The 18,909-nt window shown below is 32.7% G+C and overlaps 1 protein-coding gene across 7 annotated transcripts in view; it reads left to right on the top strand.

Moving 5' to 3' along the window:
• The window catches only part of LOC139489452 (regulatory-associated protein of mTOR-like), a 70,574-nt gene extending 52,904 nt beyond the window's left edge, over positions 1-17,670 (top strand). For 5 of the 7 annotated variants that reach the window (XM_071275776.1, XM_071275782.1, XM_071275778.1 and 2 more), the window contains 5 exons: positions 1,001-1,131; positions 6,209-6,295; positions 10,530-10,646; positions 11,281-11,410; positions 12,637-14,015. In XM_071275776.1, the coding sequence (XP_071131877.1) occupies positions 1,001-1,131; positions 6,209-6,295; positions 10,530-10,646; positions 11,281-11,410; positions 12,637-12,705 (534 nt within the window). In that variant the 3' untranslated portion in view covers positions 12,706-14,015. Of the gene's footprint in view, positions 1-1,000; positions 1,132-6,208; positions 6,296-10,529; positions 10,647-11,280; positions 11,411-12,636 lie in introns of all 7 variants that reach the window. The other 2 variants (XM_071275779.1, XM_071275781.1) reach the window with 1 other exon arrangement.
• The last annotated feature ends 1,239 nt before the right edge of the window (positions 17,671-18,909 follow it).

Raw genomic sequence — 18,909 nt, 5'->3', positions numbered from 1 at the left:
TAATCTGATCTCATTCATTTAATCCAGAAATGAAATCAAGAAAACATAACATAGAACCACACATAGATATTTGTCATAACATAGAACCACACATAGATATTTGTCATAACATAGAACCACACATAGATATTTGTCATAACATAGAACCACACATAGATATTTGTCATAACATAGAACCACACATAGATATTTGTCATAACATAGAACCACACATAGATATTTGTCATAACATAGAACCACACATAGATATTTGTCATTACATAGAACCACACATAGATATTTGTCATAACATAGAACCACACATAGATATTTGTCATTACATAGAACCACACATAGATATTTGTCATAACATAGAACCACACATAGATATTTGTCAAATTCTTTAATTAAATAAACATAACATTTAAAATTTATGTGACCTAAGCAGAATAATGACAGTATTTTCAGAATAATATATTATTCATAGGTATAGGAAGATGTGGTATAAGTACTAATGTGACAACTCTCCATCCAAGTAACAATTTATAAAAGTAAAGCATTCTAGGTCAAGGTAAGGCCTTCAAGCATTGGCTCACACTAAACAGCAAGCTATAAAGGGCCCCAAAAATTACTAGTGTAAAACCATTCAAACGGAAAAACCAACTGTCTAATCTATATGAAAATAGATTATAAAGCAATATTATATTCTGAAAAAAACAATAGCTTTGTACATGGAACATACAAAGTAAACGTCTAGTTATACAAACATACTGAAGTAAATTTATTGATGATTAATCCCTAAAGCAAGTTCAATATATTTGACCTTATCTGTGTAGACTTCTGACTAATCTTAATTGACAGGAACTTGATAGACAATTAATTGTAAAACTATTCCATGATTAACTATAACATGAAGGTTTGAAAAAATACTGTGAAGGAACTGTAAGAAAATTGTTTTTCAACAAACTTTATACATCCTAAAAAGTTTCTTGATTTCTCAAGTTTAATACTTGTATTTCAGGATATTCCAACAGGAGCTGATAGTTGTGTGACAAGTTTAGCCTCAGACTCAGATGGGAGATCATTAGTGATAGCTGGTTGTGGGGACGGGACAGTCAGACTGTTTGACAGGAGGCTGGCCCCAACAGAATGGTAAGAAACAAATCTTAATGTTTCTGATTTCCCAATTACGCCTGCACATCGATATTAAGTAGTATGAAGTGAACTTTTTAAAGCAGTATGAAGTATGCTGTTCGGTGTGAGCCAAGGCTCTGTGTTGAAGGCCGTACATTGACCTATAATGGTTTACTTTTATAAATTGTGACTTGGATGGAGAGTTGTCTCATTGGCACTCATACCACATCTTCCTATATCTATTAATTATATCTACTTAGATATCATGGTTCATTGAATATATAAATAAGATCATGGTGTCCAATGTACACTTATTATTTGTTTTATTCATCATAAGATTTGATAACTCAACTTATAATGATGATGTATAGGAAACTAAAATATAAAAGTCTAAATAAAAGAGGGGAGATAATTCAACTTAGGTGTCATTTTATCCACTATAGGTTTCATTTATCCATCATCTAATACGTTTTTGGGATACGATTGCAATCTGTAGACTTATACACGTCAACCGTTTTATTCTAAACATTAAGGAACATCTCTAATTCTTATGATTGTCTTGCTTTAAAAGGTAAAAACAAACAAAGGGATTGAACTTAAACAACTTTCCTATAATGTTCTTTTCATAATCTTCATATTTAATATTACCTTTGACTTATATGCGTGTTTTTAACAATACGGAAAATCAGAATTAAGCAGTATTTATATTTAGTGTTTTTATAAATTTGGAAACACGTCAGAGGGAATTCCCCAGTTTTGATAAAAATGTGAGGGTTTTCTGAATTCCGATAAATCTATTCCTGTCATATAAGAACTGAAGTGGAGTTTTTCTTATATGTCACCTTTATGAAACTGATATTTGATATTGTACTTACATAAAGAAAAAGAGAACCATCTAGGTCGTTTAATGAAAATTTAATATATATATGCTCCAGGGTTTGTTTAGGTAATTATGCGCATGCATATAGTTTTCTGGACTTCAAGGGGTATGATTGAATGGTTGCTCTGGATTCCCCTCTCAATTAAATAAATTAAAACTCATGGGATCCTTTCTGTGTATGTCTGCTATTGAGGGTTATTGTTGTTGCATAATTTTAAATCATATGCATCATTTAAATTAAAATAAATGTATTCCACATCTTTAAGGTATAATTACAACACCCTTTAGGCGAAATGGAGTCTCCCTTCCGGAAGTAACTTCCGACAATTCTGAATCTAAATACACCTCGAGAAAAATTAACTCGTTCTGTTGATAAACATCGTATTATATTGAAAACGATCGCAATTTAAACAGAGGAATGTGTACGGAAAGGAGTCATGACAACTGACCCAAAGGAAATTAAACATTTATAGAGTTAGGAATGGGGTTCCTCCTACGTAGGAAAATAGGTGATAATTAAGATACGAAGTGAAATACCTTCTCTCACACTGCTGTGGAAAGTAAACTTGGAATTTATAGTACAAAAATAAAACACAATAGGCCTAAGTACATTGTTCATACACTTTTATCTGGGATTAGCTATTTTGTAACTATTCATATTACGTAAATTTCATGTTACATGTGTCAATAATAACAATGGCAATCGTATCCCTCAGAGCATTCTGCTCTTTGATTTCTCTTAATGAAGATGTACAGAAAGAAAGATAAATTTTTATAAGCCCATCAAATGACGTATGATAGTATACCGTTGACCGTCCATCGTCAACATGTCGGACATGAACTCAAAAAAACGCTTTAACCAATATGCATGAAACTTTGATGAATTGTTTAAATCTATTGACATGAGCTCTCTTTCCTTTTTTAAAAATTTCGAAATGACCAATTCCAAGTTTTGGGTTTTTTGTCGAGTCTTCGACTTTAGTCGAAAAAGCGAGACATAGGGATCCTACATTCCATCAGCGTTGGCGGCGTCCACAAATATTTACTCTGTGGTTAAAGTTTTTGAAATTTTAATAACCTTCTTGAACTTTCCTGGATTTATGCCAAACTTGGACAGAAGCTTGTTTATGTTCATAAGATAGTATCCAGAAGTAAATTTTGTAAAAATAAAATTCCATTTTTTCCGTATTTTACTTATAAATGGACTTAGTTTTTCTGCCATGAAACATTAAATTTCGGAGACACAATGTAAGGATGTTTATTGGTTGCAGTCGAAACTCGCTGCATCCAATCAAAAAGAGCCTATAACATGATCACGTGTAAATGTAAACAATTGCCACGTGTTTGTTGTGCAACAAGTCTTTACATCCCTAAACATACGACTATATTAAGTGACAACTTGAATGTTTTTAATCAACTAATAGAAGTTTCTGTGTATGTTTCATGCACAAATGCATGAATGGTATATTTTCGTTTCCGGCTTTACCAAGTGTGTAGAATCTAGACACTGCCGTGTTTTTACCTCCAAATTGAAGAGTTCAAGTGCTACCATTGGTCAAGAATAATGTATTCGGAATGGGCGTGACTGTAATCTTCCAATAGATGGCACAACATTGTTTTCACAAATGTTGGCTCAATCCGCCAAGGGTGGAGAGAATGGGAGTGGATCGTAACCCTTGGCAAGCGAAGATGAATGTACCAGGGTCAGACGGCAATTATAAAAAATCCCGTTTGTTGTTGATGTTGAAGTGTTTATGGCTGGTGGCCCTTGGTGTTTAGGGAAAATATGTATTGTTGGTTGTTGGTCTTCTTTTTACTTGACTGTCTATTTCATTGTGTTATTTTTCGTTATTTATTATTATTTGTTTTAGCAAGGACTTATATAACCAATTGTTTTTGTCTCCTCTTTCTATTATGATATTTTGGAAAACATAACTGTTCCCTTGACTTATGCAGCGGTAGGATTCTACCTATGGTACCAGTCCCGGAAGTGCAAGGGTTACTTCCCCTTAATGAAAAGCACATGGGAATGGCAGACGATGTCAAATTCTATTGAAAATATTAATAATATTCGGAGGTTCAAATTAGCGGTGTTCCGAGTTCTACGACCTTCCACTTTTGCAATCTGACTTTTGTTTTGGTTACTAGCTAGGCCTGACAGACATTCGATTTCAAAGAAAATAAAAATTAACTTTGCCGACCTTTTTAACCATCAGTATGGTCATTTTGAAGCCATATTACTATTGAGATCCCTGCAGGTTTTTTTCAAGCATTCCACAGGGTCCGGTATTTGGACCCATTCCTATTGGCAATGGTAAATACCCTACATCTTTCACAATTTTCAATTTGGGACCAAAACTTCCAAACAATCTTAAAATTTATTTAAATCTTTATTATTCATGACAGCGATGTTCATTTTGTTCAACCGCTAGCTTATACTGAAAATCGCCAACAAGTAATGTGTAAATACGAGTAAAATCGTATCTGACTGACAAAAACAACATTGTAAAACAATGGATGCCATAAACTAAACTGGCCCCCTGCTGTTGTTTCGCTCTTATGGACTGTTATCTACACAAGCGAAGTATCAATCATCCGGGTGGCCATTTTAGCCGTAAACCTGAAATGAAGACTATTACAATACCGGATCAAATTCCAGGTTTGGATAAGAGTAATTCCAGGTTTGCCGATCAATTACAATAAAAAAAACAAGTAATAGCTTTTCAAAAAAAGCTAGCCGTCTCTTAGCTGATGTAAAGGGAAAGTGTTCTCGCTTTGTAGATTAATTCATTTAGAATAGCCTTGCATATAAATATCAATCAACAAATTTAACCACACACGTGAGGTCACACGTTATGAAGTAGTATATCGTTTAATGTTGTGTGTGTTTACAAAACTCCATGGGGATTCGGCTATTTATAGATAAACGTTACCTGTGTACCAATATGCATGATTAATGACCAACCAATCAATGAACTTTAATTATTCACGTCTCAGTAATATCTTCAAATCAGGTTATATATATCCCAGGAGACGTTAATAATAATTACAGGCAGGTGACAAAATAAGTCTATGATGATAAAGACCAAAAGATATATGGAAAAGAAAGAAAAAGCACGAAATATTTTATACAGAAACTCAAAATATTGTTGATATAACATGTAGATATTTTTATAGAATATAAATATTACTACAATTCCAAGAGCTGATTTCTTCTCAATTTTAAAGGGGCAGTAAAAATCTGGAAGTTTCTTACTTTTTTTCACAGAGGAACTGATATAATAGTGCAACTAGATATGCTACACTTAAACAGTTTTGAAATTGAACTGTTACATTAATTGTATACTAGGTTATGAATTCAACAATATAAAAAAGAGATACAAATAGCCCTTTATATCATAGTAAAAAACAAACATTGTAGCGCCTTCTCTTCCAAATCTCTCCACTTCTCCCTATCAGTTTCAAAAAGAGAAGTCACTTCTCCCTATGATTCTGAAGTAGTGTGAGCTGAACAACTTCCTGTTTACTGAAGACTTACATCATTTTAAAATAACTATTTAAACATTCCAAATGCATATTTGGATGAAGGTATCATCAGTGAGCAGTAGCTCGCAGTTTCACTTGTTGATTTTTCCTATCCTTTGTCCGTCCGTCATCGTAAACTTTTTTCAAACATCTCTGAGCCAACAAAGCCAATTGGAAGCAAACATGGCCAACATATATTAAGTTAACAAAACAATCCATTTGCAGTTCTATAGACCACAGTTTTAATTTTCATCAGTGATTTTTATAAGATTTGAAATGTTTCAAACCCTGGTGACTAAATTATATTTTTCATAATTAAGATTTAAAACACAATGAAGTTTGATCTCATTTCTTCCTTCCCCCTCATTCACAGGTTCCCTTAATACTGTCCAACCCCTCTAAATTGTCCAGCAACTATAATGTTTAAATAACAATTCCTTTGGTTGCGGTAAATTAGAATAAAATAAGTAAGATGTGTATTCCAGTTGGTTCTTGTATTATATGAAACTACTTCTTGTTGGTTGGTGTTAAGATACATGGTTCATTCCTCTTGGTCATGAGGGTACTTAAAATTGCCTTCCAACCCTAGTACCTCCTTTTTAATGGAATAGCTGTTACCACTAAAGATTAGCGATCACTAATATTGGAGATAACATAGAAGCTAACTAATGACTTTTTATTTCATTTTAGCCGAGTAATGACTTTGAGAGAACATCCACGATGGGTTGTAAAAGTGCATTTACAAAAAGGTGCAGAAGGAAAAATAGTTAGTGCCAGGTATGTTTAATGATCAATGAGTACATTAAGTTTTGAACATCGGGAATTTTGATATACTGTGGATTCATTATTATTCGTTGGATACCAATTTCCATGGATTTCATGATATAAGTTAACCACACTCAATTAAATGTTTAACGAATGACATATTTCATATAGGTTGGTACATAGAATTCAGTAAAAAAACAATCTGTCAATGTAATTACAGTCAAACCTGATTAAACCGGACCCTGAATAAACCGGTTTCCTGTCCATTCCGGTCGAAAATGAAAGTCCCATATTTTTCCATTCAAAGTCTTTGTTAAAATACCCTTTGTAAACCGGACCCTGTGTATTCCGAATTCCGGTCTAATTATGAAGTCCCAATACTCTTAATTACATTAATTATTACCTGTCAAAACCGGTTTGTCTAATTAATTTCAATGATCGATATGCAATCAAATTATATTTTTTTTTATACAATATGGCTTTTCGTGATAATCAATTAGTCAGGTGTCAAACTGAACCTACAATCGTACAGTAGTGAGCTGTATTATTTATTAAAACATTATAAACGTGTCAATGAAACGAACTGAATTTGAACTTACGTTTTAACTTGGATAAACAAATTCAAATCCCGGAGTAAGAAATTTACATCGTGATTTCGAAATCCTGGGTTCCCTGTTGTGAACCCCTAAACAAATGACCTTGATAATAAAAAACACCCGGATGACAACTGTAAATCAATGGATATTGTACACTGTACGACAACGTTTCGAAAGTGATTAAAATACGTTTGATAATATTCTGGCTTTTTAATCGGCCATTCCAACATTTCAAATTATTGATCATGGGAGTAAATCGGAACTCTCGTCTTACAATCCAAACAAGGCGAACATTATGATGCAAATGCAAACAATGAAAAACCAAGTGAAAGTATTTTAATTTATCAGATATAATTTACAATCAGAGAGAACTTTTACATGCCTAATGTCGGACGTCACAAGTCATTAACTTCCGGTCAAAACGGAAACCTGAATAAACCGGCTCACTGCCCAAACCGGTCCTTTTTCATAGTCCCGTAGCCGGCCGGTTTATACAGGTTTTACTGTAAAGTATTTATCCACAGCATCTGTCAATGTAATTACAGTATCCACAGGATCTGTCAATGTAATTAGATCCACAGCATCTGTCAATGTAATTAGATCCACAGCATCTGTCTATGTAATTAAAGTATGCACAGCATCTGTCAATGTAATTAAAGTATGCACAGCATCTGTCAATGTAATTAAAGTATGCACAGCATCTGTCAATGTAATTAAAGTATCCACAGCATCTGTCAATGTAATTAAAGTATCCACAGGATCTGTCAATGTAATTAAAGTATCCACAGGATCTGTCAATGTAATTAAAGTATCCACAGCATCTGTCAATGTAATTAAAGGATCCACAGCATCTGTCAATGTAATTAAAGTATCCACAGCATCTGTCAATGTAATTAAATGAATCCACAGCATCCGTCAATGTAATTAAAGTATCCACAGCATCTGTCAATGTAATTAAAGTATCCACAGGATCTGTCAATGTAATTAGAGTATCCACAGGATCTGTCAATGTTATTAAAGTATCCACAGCATCTGTCAATGTAATTAAAGTATCCACAGGATCTTTCAATGTAATTAAACCATCTGTCAATGTAATTAAAGTATCCACAGCATCTGTCAATGTAATTAAAGTATCCACAGCATCTGTCAATGTAATTAAAGTATCCACAGTATCTGTCAATGTAATTAAAGTATCCACAGCATCTGTCAATGTAATTAGATCCACAGCATCTGTCAATGTAATTAGATCCACAGCATCTGTCAATGTAATTAGATCCACAGCATCTGTCTATGTAATTAAAGTATGCACAGCATCTGTCAATGTAATTAAAGTATCCACAGCATCTGTCAATGTAATTAGATCCACAGCATCTGTCAATGTAATTAGATCCACAGCATCTGTCAATGTAATTAAAGTATCCACAGCATCTGTCAATGTAATTAAAGTATCCACAGCATCTGTCAATGTAATTAAAGTATCCACAGCATCTGTCAATGTTATTAAAGTATCCACAGCATCTGTCAATGTAATTAAAGTATCCACAGCATCTGTCAATGTAATTAAAGTATCCACAGGATCTTTCAATGTAATTAAAGTATCCACAGCATCTGTCAATGTAATAAGATCCACAGCATCTGTCAATGTAATTAAAGTATCCACAGCATCTGTCAATGTAATTAGAGTATCCACAGCATCTGTCAATGTAATTAAAGTATCCACAGCATCTGTCAATGTAATTAAAGTATCCACAGCATCTGTCAATGTAATTAAAGTATCCACAGCATCTGTCAATGTAATTAAAGTATCCACAGGATCTGTCAATGTAATTAAAGTATCCACATGATCTGTCAATGTAATTAAAGTATCCACAGCATCTGTCAATGTAATTAAAGGATCCACAGCATCTGTCAATGTAATTAAAGTATCCACAGCATCTGTCAATGTAATTAAAGTATCCACAGCATCTGTCAATGTAATTAAAGTATCCACAGCATCTGTCAATGTAATTAGATCCACAGCATCTGTCAATGTAATTAAAGTATCCACAGCATCTGTCAATGTAATTAAAGTATGCACAGCATCTGTCAATGTAATTAAAGTATCCACAGCATCTGTCAATGTAATTAAAGTATCCACAGCATCTGTCAATGTAATTAAAGTATCCACAGCATCTGTCAATGTAATTAAAGTATCCACAGTATCTGTCAATGTAATTTATAAAGTATCCACAGCATCTGTCAATGTAATTAGATCCACAGCATCTGTCAATGTAATTAAAGTATCCACAGCATCTGTCAATGTAATTAAAGTATCCACAGCATCTGTCAATGTAATTAGATCCACAGCATCTGTCAATGTAATTAAAGTATCCACAGCATCTGTCAATGTAATTAAAGTATGCACAGCATCTGTCAATGTAATTAAAGTATCCACAGCATCTGTCAATGTAATTAAAGTATGCACAGCATCTGTCAATGTAATTAAAGTATGCACAGCATCTGTCAATGTAATTAAAGTATGCACAGCATCTGTCAATGTAATTAAAGTATCCACAGCATCTGTCAATGTAATTAAAGTATCCACAGCATCTGTCAATGTAATTAAAGTATCCACAGCATCTGTCAATGTAATTAAAGTATCCACAGGATCTGTCAATGTAATTAAAGTATCCACAGCATCTGTCAATGTAATTAAAGTATCCACAGCATCTGTCAATGTAATTAAAGTATCCACAGGATCTGTCAATGTAATTAAAGTATCCACAGCATCTGTCAATGTAATTAAAGTATGCACAGCATCTGTCAATGTAATTAAAGTATCCACAGCATCTGTCAATGTAATTAAAGTATCCACAGGATCTGTCAATGTAATTAAAGTATCCACAGCATCTGTCAATGTAATTAAAGTATCCACAGCATCTGTCAATGTAATTAAAGTATCCACAGCATCTGTCAATGTAATTAAATGAATCCACAGCATCTGTCAATGTAATTAAAGTATCCACAGCATCTGTCAATGTAATTAAAGTATCCACAGCATCCGTCAATGTAATTAAATGAATCCACAGCATCTGTCAATGTTATTAAAGTATCCACAGCATCTGTCAATGTAATTAAAGTATCCACAGCATCTGTCAATGTAATTAAAGGATCCACAGCATCTGTCAATGTAATTAAAGTATCCACAGCATCTGTCAATGTAATTAAAGTATCCACAGTATCTGTCAATGTAATTTATAAAGTATTTAGATATCAGCCAGAAAACATTTAAGTTTACAAGTAAAATCAGTTTAAAAGCACAATACTTTAAATCAAGAGTACGTTTTGGATAATAAATGCAAAAGGCAATTTTAATGTGTATACTTTCTTAATCTTATGATATATGTTAATGTTGATTTCAACATTCAATATATTGGTTTTAGGCCGGAGTAAGATTATGCTTAAAAAAATATGTGTGTTTAGTTTTTGTAGCTTAAGAAAAATAGAGACAGAACTGTTTATGCATTTATAAGAGAGGTATTTTAAGGCATAAAAACAGATTTGTTGGAGCATCTAACCTCATTAAGATTTTCATTTTTTATATGCATCGTAAATTTAAAGCTTTTGTTTTGTCTGTGTTCAAAAAAGATACAATATGAGTTTTTTTTCAGTAATGCTGGCGATGTTCGATTCTGGGATCCAAGATTTACAGAATCTGTTCGAACACTTAATCTACAACAAGGACTTACTGCTGTTGATATCCACAAACATGCAGATGTTTTAGCTTGGTATGTTATACTACACAGAAGTCAAGTAGTAAACTGGTTTAAACAAACAATCAAAACATTTTTTTTCATAAATTTAATTTTTATAGAAATACGTTAAACAGATATGTAAAGCCACATACTTTTGTATACATGTAAAAAAAACTTTGTAGGGTTTAATTCAGACATCTATAAGTCAGTACATGCTCTTCCAAAATATAAAGGGTCCTCAGGTGAATAAAACTAACATTGACAATCAAAGACTTGTAATCAACACCATATGTATGAATGATATTTTTTTTTAAAGATGTTACATAGAACAATTGCTGATGAGATAACTGACTTTACACAATTGTCTTCACTACAAATAAAAACCTAGCCTGCCTCTCATTATTTTAAGAAGAAAAAGAAAATTATAAAAAATACATTTGAGAGTATGACTGATTGATTGTTGGTTGCTAAATGTCCAGTGGCAAATGTTTCATGCATGTTTGACAAGGATGATGTGAAAATATTTCTCTTCCCTGTATTTACATTGTTTTATTGTTGTTTGTTTAATGTCAAGTGGCAACAATGTCTTTCATAGTCTTGAATGAGACATACAAAAATAAATTATACAGAAGTAAGCTTATACAGATACATTGTACATATTTTGCAGTGGTTCTTTCAATCAAATGATTGGAGTTTATAACCAGTCTGGTGATTCTCTTAGTACCATTAAATATCATGAAGGATTTCTGGGACAGAGAATAGGATCAATCAATTGCCTAGCCTTCCATCCCTATAAGGTGAGTAGACTTAGTACCATTAAATATCATGAAGGATTTCTAGGACAGAGAATAGGATCAATCAATTGTCTAGCCTTCCATCCTTATAAGGTGAGTAGACTTAGTACCATTAAATATCATGAAGGATTTATAGGACAGAGAATAGGATCAATCAATTGTCTAGCCTTCCATCCTTATAAGGTGAGTAGACTTAGTACCATTAAATATCATGAAGGATTTCTAGGACAGAGAATAGGATCAATCTATTGTCTAGCCTTCCATCCCTATAAGGTGAGTAGACTTAGTACCATTAAATATCATGAAGGATTTCTAGGACAGAGAATAAGATCAATCAGTTGTCTAGCCTTCCATCCTTATAAGGTGAGTAGACTTAGTACCATTAAATATCATGAAGGATTTCTAGGACAGAGAAAAGGATCAATCAATTGTCTAGCCTTCCATCCCTATAAGGTGAGTAGACTTAGTACCATTAAATATTATGAAGGATTTCTAGGACAGAGAATAGGATCAATCAATTGTCTAGCCTTCCATCCTTATAAGGTGAGTAGACTTAGTACCATTAAATATCATGAAGGATTTCTAGGACAGAGAATAGGATCAATCAATTGTCTAGCCTTTCATCCTTATAAGGTGAGTAGACTTAATTACTTTATGTACCATGATCATGTCACCATTGAGCACTCTTACCTTACATCAAAATTCAGGAATGAGACTCAATCAATCACCTAGCCTTGCATCGATATCCCTATAAGGTGAGTAGACTTATTTTCTTTAGAATCAAGCACATCACCATTGGGCTGTCTTGGCTGTCTCCATATTTCAAGAATGTTATAAAATGACTAATTAATGCTAATGCATAACCAGTGAACTTAATTTGAGACCATCAAATCACCAATTGATGTCATCAGAGCTGAATACAATACCGTTAACTCCTAAATGTGCATTTAAAGAAGGAATTCTATTTATAGTTATGAAATGAACACATTGAAAAGATATTGAATAAGTCTGCTTTATATTGCCTTTTGTCAACGACATGTCCTAAGAAATATTTAATTGTTAGGTTAGTCCAATTATTTTAGCTGTACCAAATATTTAAAAAAATGTTTGTCATATTGAAAACAATTAAGAATATTGTACAACCCAAACAACACATTAATTATAAAAAAGTTATCTAACTGTTCTGGGAAAGATCCACTAAGATTAAATGACAACATTTTATTTTACAGGTCAAACTAGCAGCTGGAGGAAATGATTCATTTATCTCAGTATATTCTACAGCAGTCAGACGCAGCTGATGGGCAGTTTTTGTTAGAGATTAATATAGATGTTTTGTTAGAGATTAATATATATGTGATAGACACAACAGGGCACTGAGGTCACTGCATCACATCCTTGGACTTAAGCATGTGACAGACATGTGACAGACAGCTACAGGAGAGAAAGTTCATTGTATCAGATTCACTGCATGTGTGTGTTTGGATCAGATACATGAATACTGGACACAAATTCAGTTCATTGATAACAATAGTGATTTAATGAGGTTGTCAGCTCTGCTTAAAGATTGTGTTACATACATTGATTAACATGTTAGGAATATTATAACAAAACAATAGCTTGCGCTACTTAATATCAAATAACATATAAATGATACGAGTATATGATGCATAGCAAATAGGTCAGAATTTTTTAATTTAAAATTTGCAAACGGGTTCAAAATCTTGTGAACACCTATAAAAGCTTAACTTGCTGATTTAGGAGAACTGCATGTGATCTCTTGAAGGATGATGAATCTACAATACTTATATACCTCTGATTTAAATACCAATCAACATCATGTCATACCACACCAATCAAAATTGTCCCATTATAACAGCCAATCATCATGTAGCTAAAACAAATATAATTCTAACACAATTAATTTGTATTGATGATTCTGATTACCATTCTTAATTCTCAATCTACCTTTGTGTATCTGATTACCATTCTTTATTCTCAATCTACCTGTGTATATCTGCGGACAGAAGAGTTAGACAATTTGGATTCAGGAATTCATTGACATGTGAGTTCTTCAATGAGTTTTTTACTCACTTTCATCTAGACAAGCATTCTGACCGAACCTCATCTTCCCATCAATAAAGCCAGGTGGTATAAATCATTTCGACCACTTTTCATTGCTGAACAGGACTGAATTACCTTCCATGAGAATGTCATTAAAAGATTGCATATATTTATTGAATTGTAAATTAACTGTTTACTTACAATTTAGAACATTAAGGTTTGAATAATGATTGCTATATTTTTATTGAAAGTTGAATTTTGTATTAATTTTGAAATGTTTTTCAACTAATTCATGATTATATAACTATATCTCATCATGTGTTTTAGAGGAATTGATGCTATTCAGAAATGCTTCATTTTAACACACGGTTGTATTTTTCTGTCAATGTTATTTATGACCTAAAGTCATCTTTTGTCAACGCTAATTACTATCTGAAGCGTACAAATGTATGAGAAGCAACCATTAACAGTTGACTCTTTTGGCGGTTGACACCTAAGCGTACTTTTAACATTTCTTGGTTCAGTTTTATGAACATCTTCAACCAAATAATGACTGAAATGAACTGATTTGTTTATTTTAAATTAGAGTAGAGGTGTCTTTAAGGACTCAGTGTTCTCCCCAGGCCGTTTTAGCACCGAGATGTTCAGCGCTATCCTAATTTACCGCTGTGGTATTTGGGCAGACCGCAGCGCTATCCAATCAAAAATCAGCGCTATTGTTTTTGAATTTTCAAACTTCCGGTATTATTTTGTACACATGATCACGTGATCGACTGGTTGAAATAACCTAGAGATCGTTAATTCACCCAACGTAGTCAAATATCGGAGGGGCCAGTTCAATAAATGAACAAAATGGCGCCATTTGCAAAACTTTTACTGCCAAATAAACATTTCCTTCTTCGAGTTTTCGCTTTAAAAAGATGCAGAAACTTCATAAAAGTAATGAACAGTGCTAACAGAGACATATAAAACATGTCTCTGGTGCTGAAAAGTTCATTTCTAAATTAAATGAGGGAAGTCTTACCCCTTCTCTAAAACGTGGTCTCGACCATTTTTTGTGAACCATCTACAATTATTTCATTATTTTTTACGATTACAACCGCTGTTGTACCTGTATTGCTTCAAGGAAGCATTCATGTTATCAAGGGATTCATTACAAGCCCGTATTTTACGATAAGTTGTCCATTCATCACTCTTTGCCAAATGGATTAGAGAAAAAAACGAAACGAAAAATTTGTGTAAATATATAGAAAATATCGATATTTGTCAACCAATCATCAATATATATCATTTAGATAATGTTTTAAATTTAATATAAACATAGGATGGCTTGGATAAGGAATGGCATTTCATGCTAAATAAGCCACAAATGTAAACAGGAAGTTATGTTAGCCAGTAAGGGAGATAATTTGGGAGGGAAAGTCCTAAAAGAAGTATTGTCAAATCTTGACAAACTTATCTGGTGGCAAGTCTTCAAATGTTTATAAAATGATCTCAAACACAACCTCTAAATGTGGTAGTTGTTTCAATTGGCAAACATAATTTATTTGATTGGTAATTCAACGTTAAAATAAGATAAAAATAAAAAAAAATTATATAGGATTTCTTTCATATTCATTTTGGAATATGTTAGCCTTTTTTAAGCAAGTATTTGATAACATTTGAATATTATTGAAAGGGCAATTTCATTTTTTCCTTTTAAATACTATACTCATTTTTATTGAAAAGTTGTAATTTGCTAGAAATGTTAATAAAAGTTAATGAAAAAATGCTAGTCTTGTCATCATGGTCATTGAAAACTTCAGTAAATTTATGAAGTTGTAAAGGATGTATAACTAGTTTATAAGTCAAACAACTAAAAGTGCATACTTACTCTCACATAAAACAATTGGAAGGATGGTAATGAAATCAAATCATATAAATTATCTAGTCATTTCAATTTTTAAAACATATAGTATTTAAAATGTAACTTTTTTCCATTTTAGTGAAAGCATATGACTATACAAAATGCAGGTTTTTGAATATTAAATATAATATGAACAACATGGTAGTTATATATAAATGTAATATTATGTAAAAATGGTGAATAAATCGATCATCGCGCGCTTACCACAGCGCTATCAAAAAATCCTGGGGAGAACACTGTAAGGTGTTTGAGTTTTTGACCTTATGTATATCATGGTTTTACTGTTGCAAATACCTGATGACCTAGCTCCATGAGGCATCATTTGGGAAACTTAATTGTCATCCACTTTCATAATGTAAAACAGTACATTTGATGTCTGATTTGTTTTTGATATGATGAGTGCCATATGTGTTAGTATGAAAAGTAAAAATCAATTGATCTGGAAGAAACATAGCATGAGTATGGAATGTTGGGAACTTTTGTTATGTAAAAAGGATTTGAGGGGATGTTGTACAGTGATTTATAAGACTATCTACTGGATTTCAATTTGATCAGAATGATATTTTTTGTTTTATCTGTTTCAATGTGAAATGATTGATACAAGTATGACTACATGCTTGGTAGTTTTCTTTCCAATGGCATTGTCAGTTTAGTTTCAACCTGAGAGTTTTAATGTTCCTTTGGTATCTTTAGCCTCTCTTTCAGTTTAGTTTCAACCTGAGAGGTTTAATGTTCCTTCGGTATCTTTAGCCTCTCTTTCAGTTTAGTTTCAACCTGAGAGGTTTAATGTTCATTCGGTATCTTTAGCCTCTCTTTCAGTTTAGTTTCAACCTGAGAGTTTTAATGTTCCTTCAGTATCTTTAGCCTCTCTTTCAGTTTAGTTTCAACCTGAGAGGTTTATTGTTCCATCGGTATCTTTAGCCTCTCTTTCAGTTTAGTTTCAACCTGAGAGGTTTAATGTTCCTTCGGTATCTTTAGCCTCTCATTCAGTTTAGTTTCAACCTGAGAGGTTTAATGTTCCTTCAGTATCTTTAGCCTCTCTTTCAGTTTAGTTTCAACCTGAGGGGTTTAATGTTCCTTCAGTATCTTTAGCCTCTCTTTCAGTTTAGTTTCAACCTGAGAGGTTTAATGTTCCTTCAGTATCTTTAGCCTCTCTTTCAGTTTAGTTTCAACCTGAGAGGTTTAATGTTCCTTCGGTATCTTTAGCCTCTCTTTCAGTTTAGTTTCAACCTGAGAGGTTTAATGTTCCTTCAGTATCTTTAGCCTCTCTTTCAGTTTAGTTTCAACCTGAGAGGTTTAATGTTCCTTTGGTATCTTTAGCCTCTCTTTTAGTTTAGTTTCAACCTGAGAGGTTTAATGTTCCTTCGGTATCTTTAGCCTCTCTTTCAGTTTAGTTTCAACCTGAGAGGTTTAATGTTCCTTCGGTATCTTTAGCCTCTCTTTCAGTTTAGTTTCAACCTGAGAGGTTTAATGTTCCTTCGGTATCTTTAGCCTCTATTTCAGTTTAGTTTAAACCTGAGAGGTTTATTGTTCCATCGGTATCTTTAGCCTCTCTTTTAGTTTAGTTTCAACCTGAGAGGTTTATTGTTCCTTCGGTATCTTTAGCCTCTCTTTTAGTTTAGTTTCAACCTGAGAGGTTTAATGTTCCTTCGGTATCTTTAGCCTCTATTTCAATACTTTTTAAACCAGAAAGATAGGAGAAACAAAGATTTTTTAAAAGTAACTTGCATATGGAACATATAATTTTAATCTAGTATCAAGGGGATTTGATAATTTTTCATAATCTGCTTAATATGCAAAAATTATACCATTAAAAAGCAAATTAGAAATAAACCAACTAGGAAGAATTTGAATTAAATATACTTTTATTTGTTTTTCTGATGAAGTTACATTTTACTTGTTAAGTTTATTGCATGAAGTGACATCTGATGTAAACAATGAATTAACCATAAGCCTGTACATCTTTACAACATTAGAATCTTTACTTTTATAAACAGAAAAACTTATATGGTTTCACTGTAATGAAAATGTCAATATATCATTCATACATGGTTTCACTGTAATGCAAATGTCAATATATCATAGCATCAGTTGTCAGAGAAATTTAAGTTTGACTACTCAATGTTATTTTAATATTGTGTTATATATGTGAGTGCTGTATTATTAAAATGATGTTTTATGATGAATTATATGCATACCCTAAATTAATTCAATGTTTTAACCAAATGATTGTATTTGTATGATGAAAATATTAAGTTTGACATAAAAATTATCATGATACATAATTGCAAAGAAAGTTTTTATTTTTGTGCCAATCTTAAATATAATTTGGGTGTACAGTATTGTTTTATGTGTCAGCTGTGTGTCAGTTTTTTATTAAGCTTTTATATATCCCTGTTGGAGTACAAATGTATTTAAGGTAGTTCAGGGGTATACCACCATCTTGAATTGTACAATCACAGTAAAAAATCAGTCTAGTTCTTTGCCGAAATCTGCAAATTTGGAGACAGATTTAGCAATTTATTGGTTACACTTTATCTTTATGAAGAAAACTTAGTTATTCATTGCATTATCGAAAAATGGTTTAACAAATACCAAATATTTGTGCTTATAGAATTAATTTTTCAAATAAGCCTTTTAAGGGGAGATAACTCTTTTAGTACAAAATTTATACTGGACATATAGGGAAATTTTCATTTTTAGGCAGTTAAGCTGCCTTATGCGAGCACCCTAGATTTGTGTTCTACCCAATAAATGCTGAAATATGTGCCATTTTTATAATCTAGCTGGATGTTATGTTATTTATAACTAATTGGACATTTTTTCATACTTTTAATTCTTGATTACAAAAAATATGACCAGAAAAACCTTAAATGATCGTTGATTTATCCAAAAGTTTTGAAGTTGAACATAGGAAGTAGGGCACATTAGGAATCTTTATGTAGTTGATTATCACCTGAGATTTTGGATAAGCTGTCAAAGAACAAATGTATGAAATGTTTAATCGGCTCGCCGAAAATCTCTAAAGACAAATAGTTTAGATTTCCCAAATGGCAAAAGTCGTAGGAATATTGTTTGTCGTCAATACGTAGTCAACTACATCAGTAGTCTTAAAATAAGTTCCACTGAACATTCATGCTGTTGGCGGCAATTTTAAATTATAAGACGAAATTTTTGTATCTTTTCAATTTGGAGGCAGGGGTTCAAATTAGCGGTTGTCCGAGGTCTGCGTCCTTCCACTTTTGCAGTCAGACTTTTGACTTGGTTACTAGCTACGCTCGACATGCCTGATTTGAGAGGCCTGAAATAAAAAAATAACTTTGCAAACCTTTTTACCAAAGTCTCCTAATAAACGATGTCAAAACTTGTTTTTAGCATTATTATTCATGACAGCGGTGTTTATTTTGTTCAACCGCTAGCTTTATACAGAAAATCGCCGACAAATAATGTATAAAATCGTAACTGACAAAAACAACATTGAAAACAAAATGGCTGACATGAGAAAAAAATTACAGGATTTTTGGCGGTGCGTAGA

This window comes from Mytilus edulis, chromosome 9 (assembly GCF_963676685.1).
Source record: "Mytilus edulis chromosome 9, xbMytEdul2.2, whole genome shotgun sequence".
Lineage (NCBI taxonomy): Eukaryota > Metazoa > Mollusca > Bivalvia > Mytilida > Mytilidae > Mytilus > Mytilus edulis.
The sequence above is the reverse complement of the archived record's forward strand: the minus strand, read 5'-3'. Positions and strand labels throughout refer to the sequence as shown.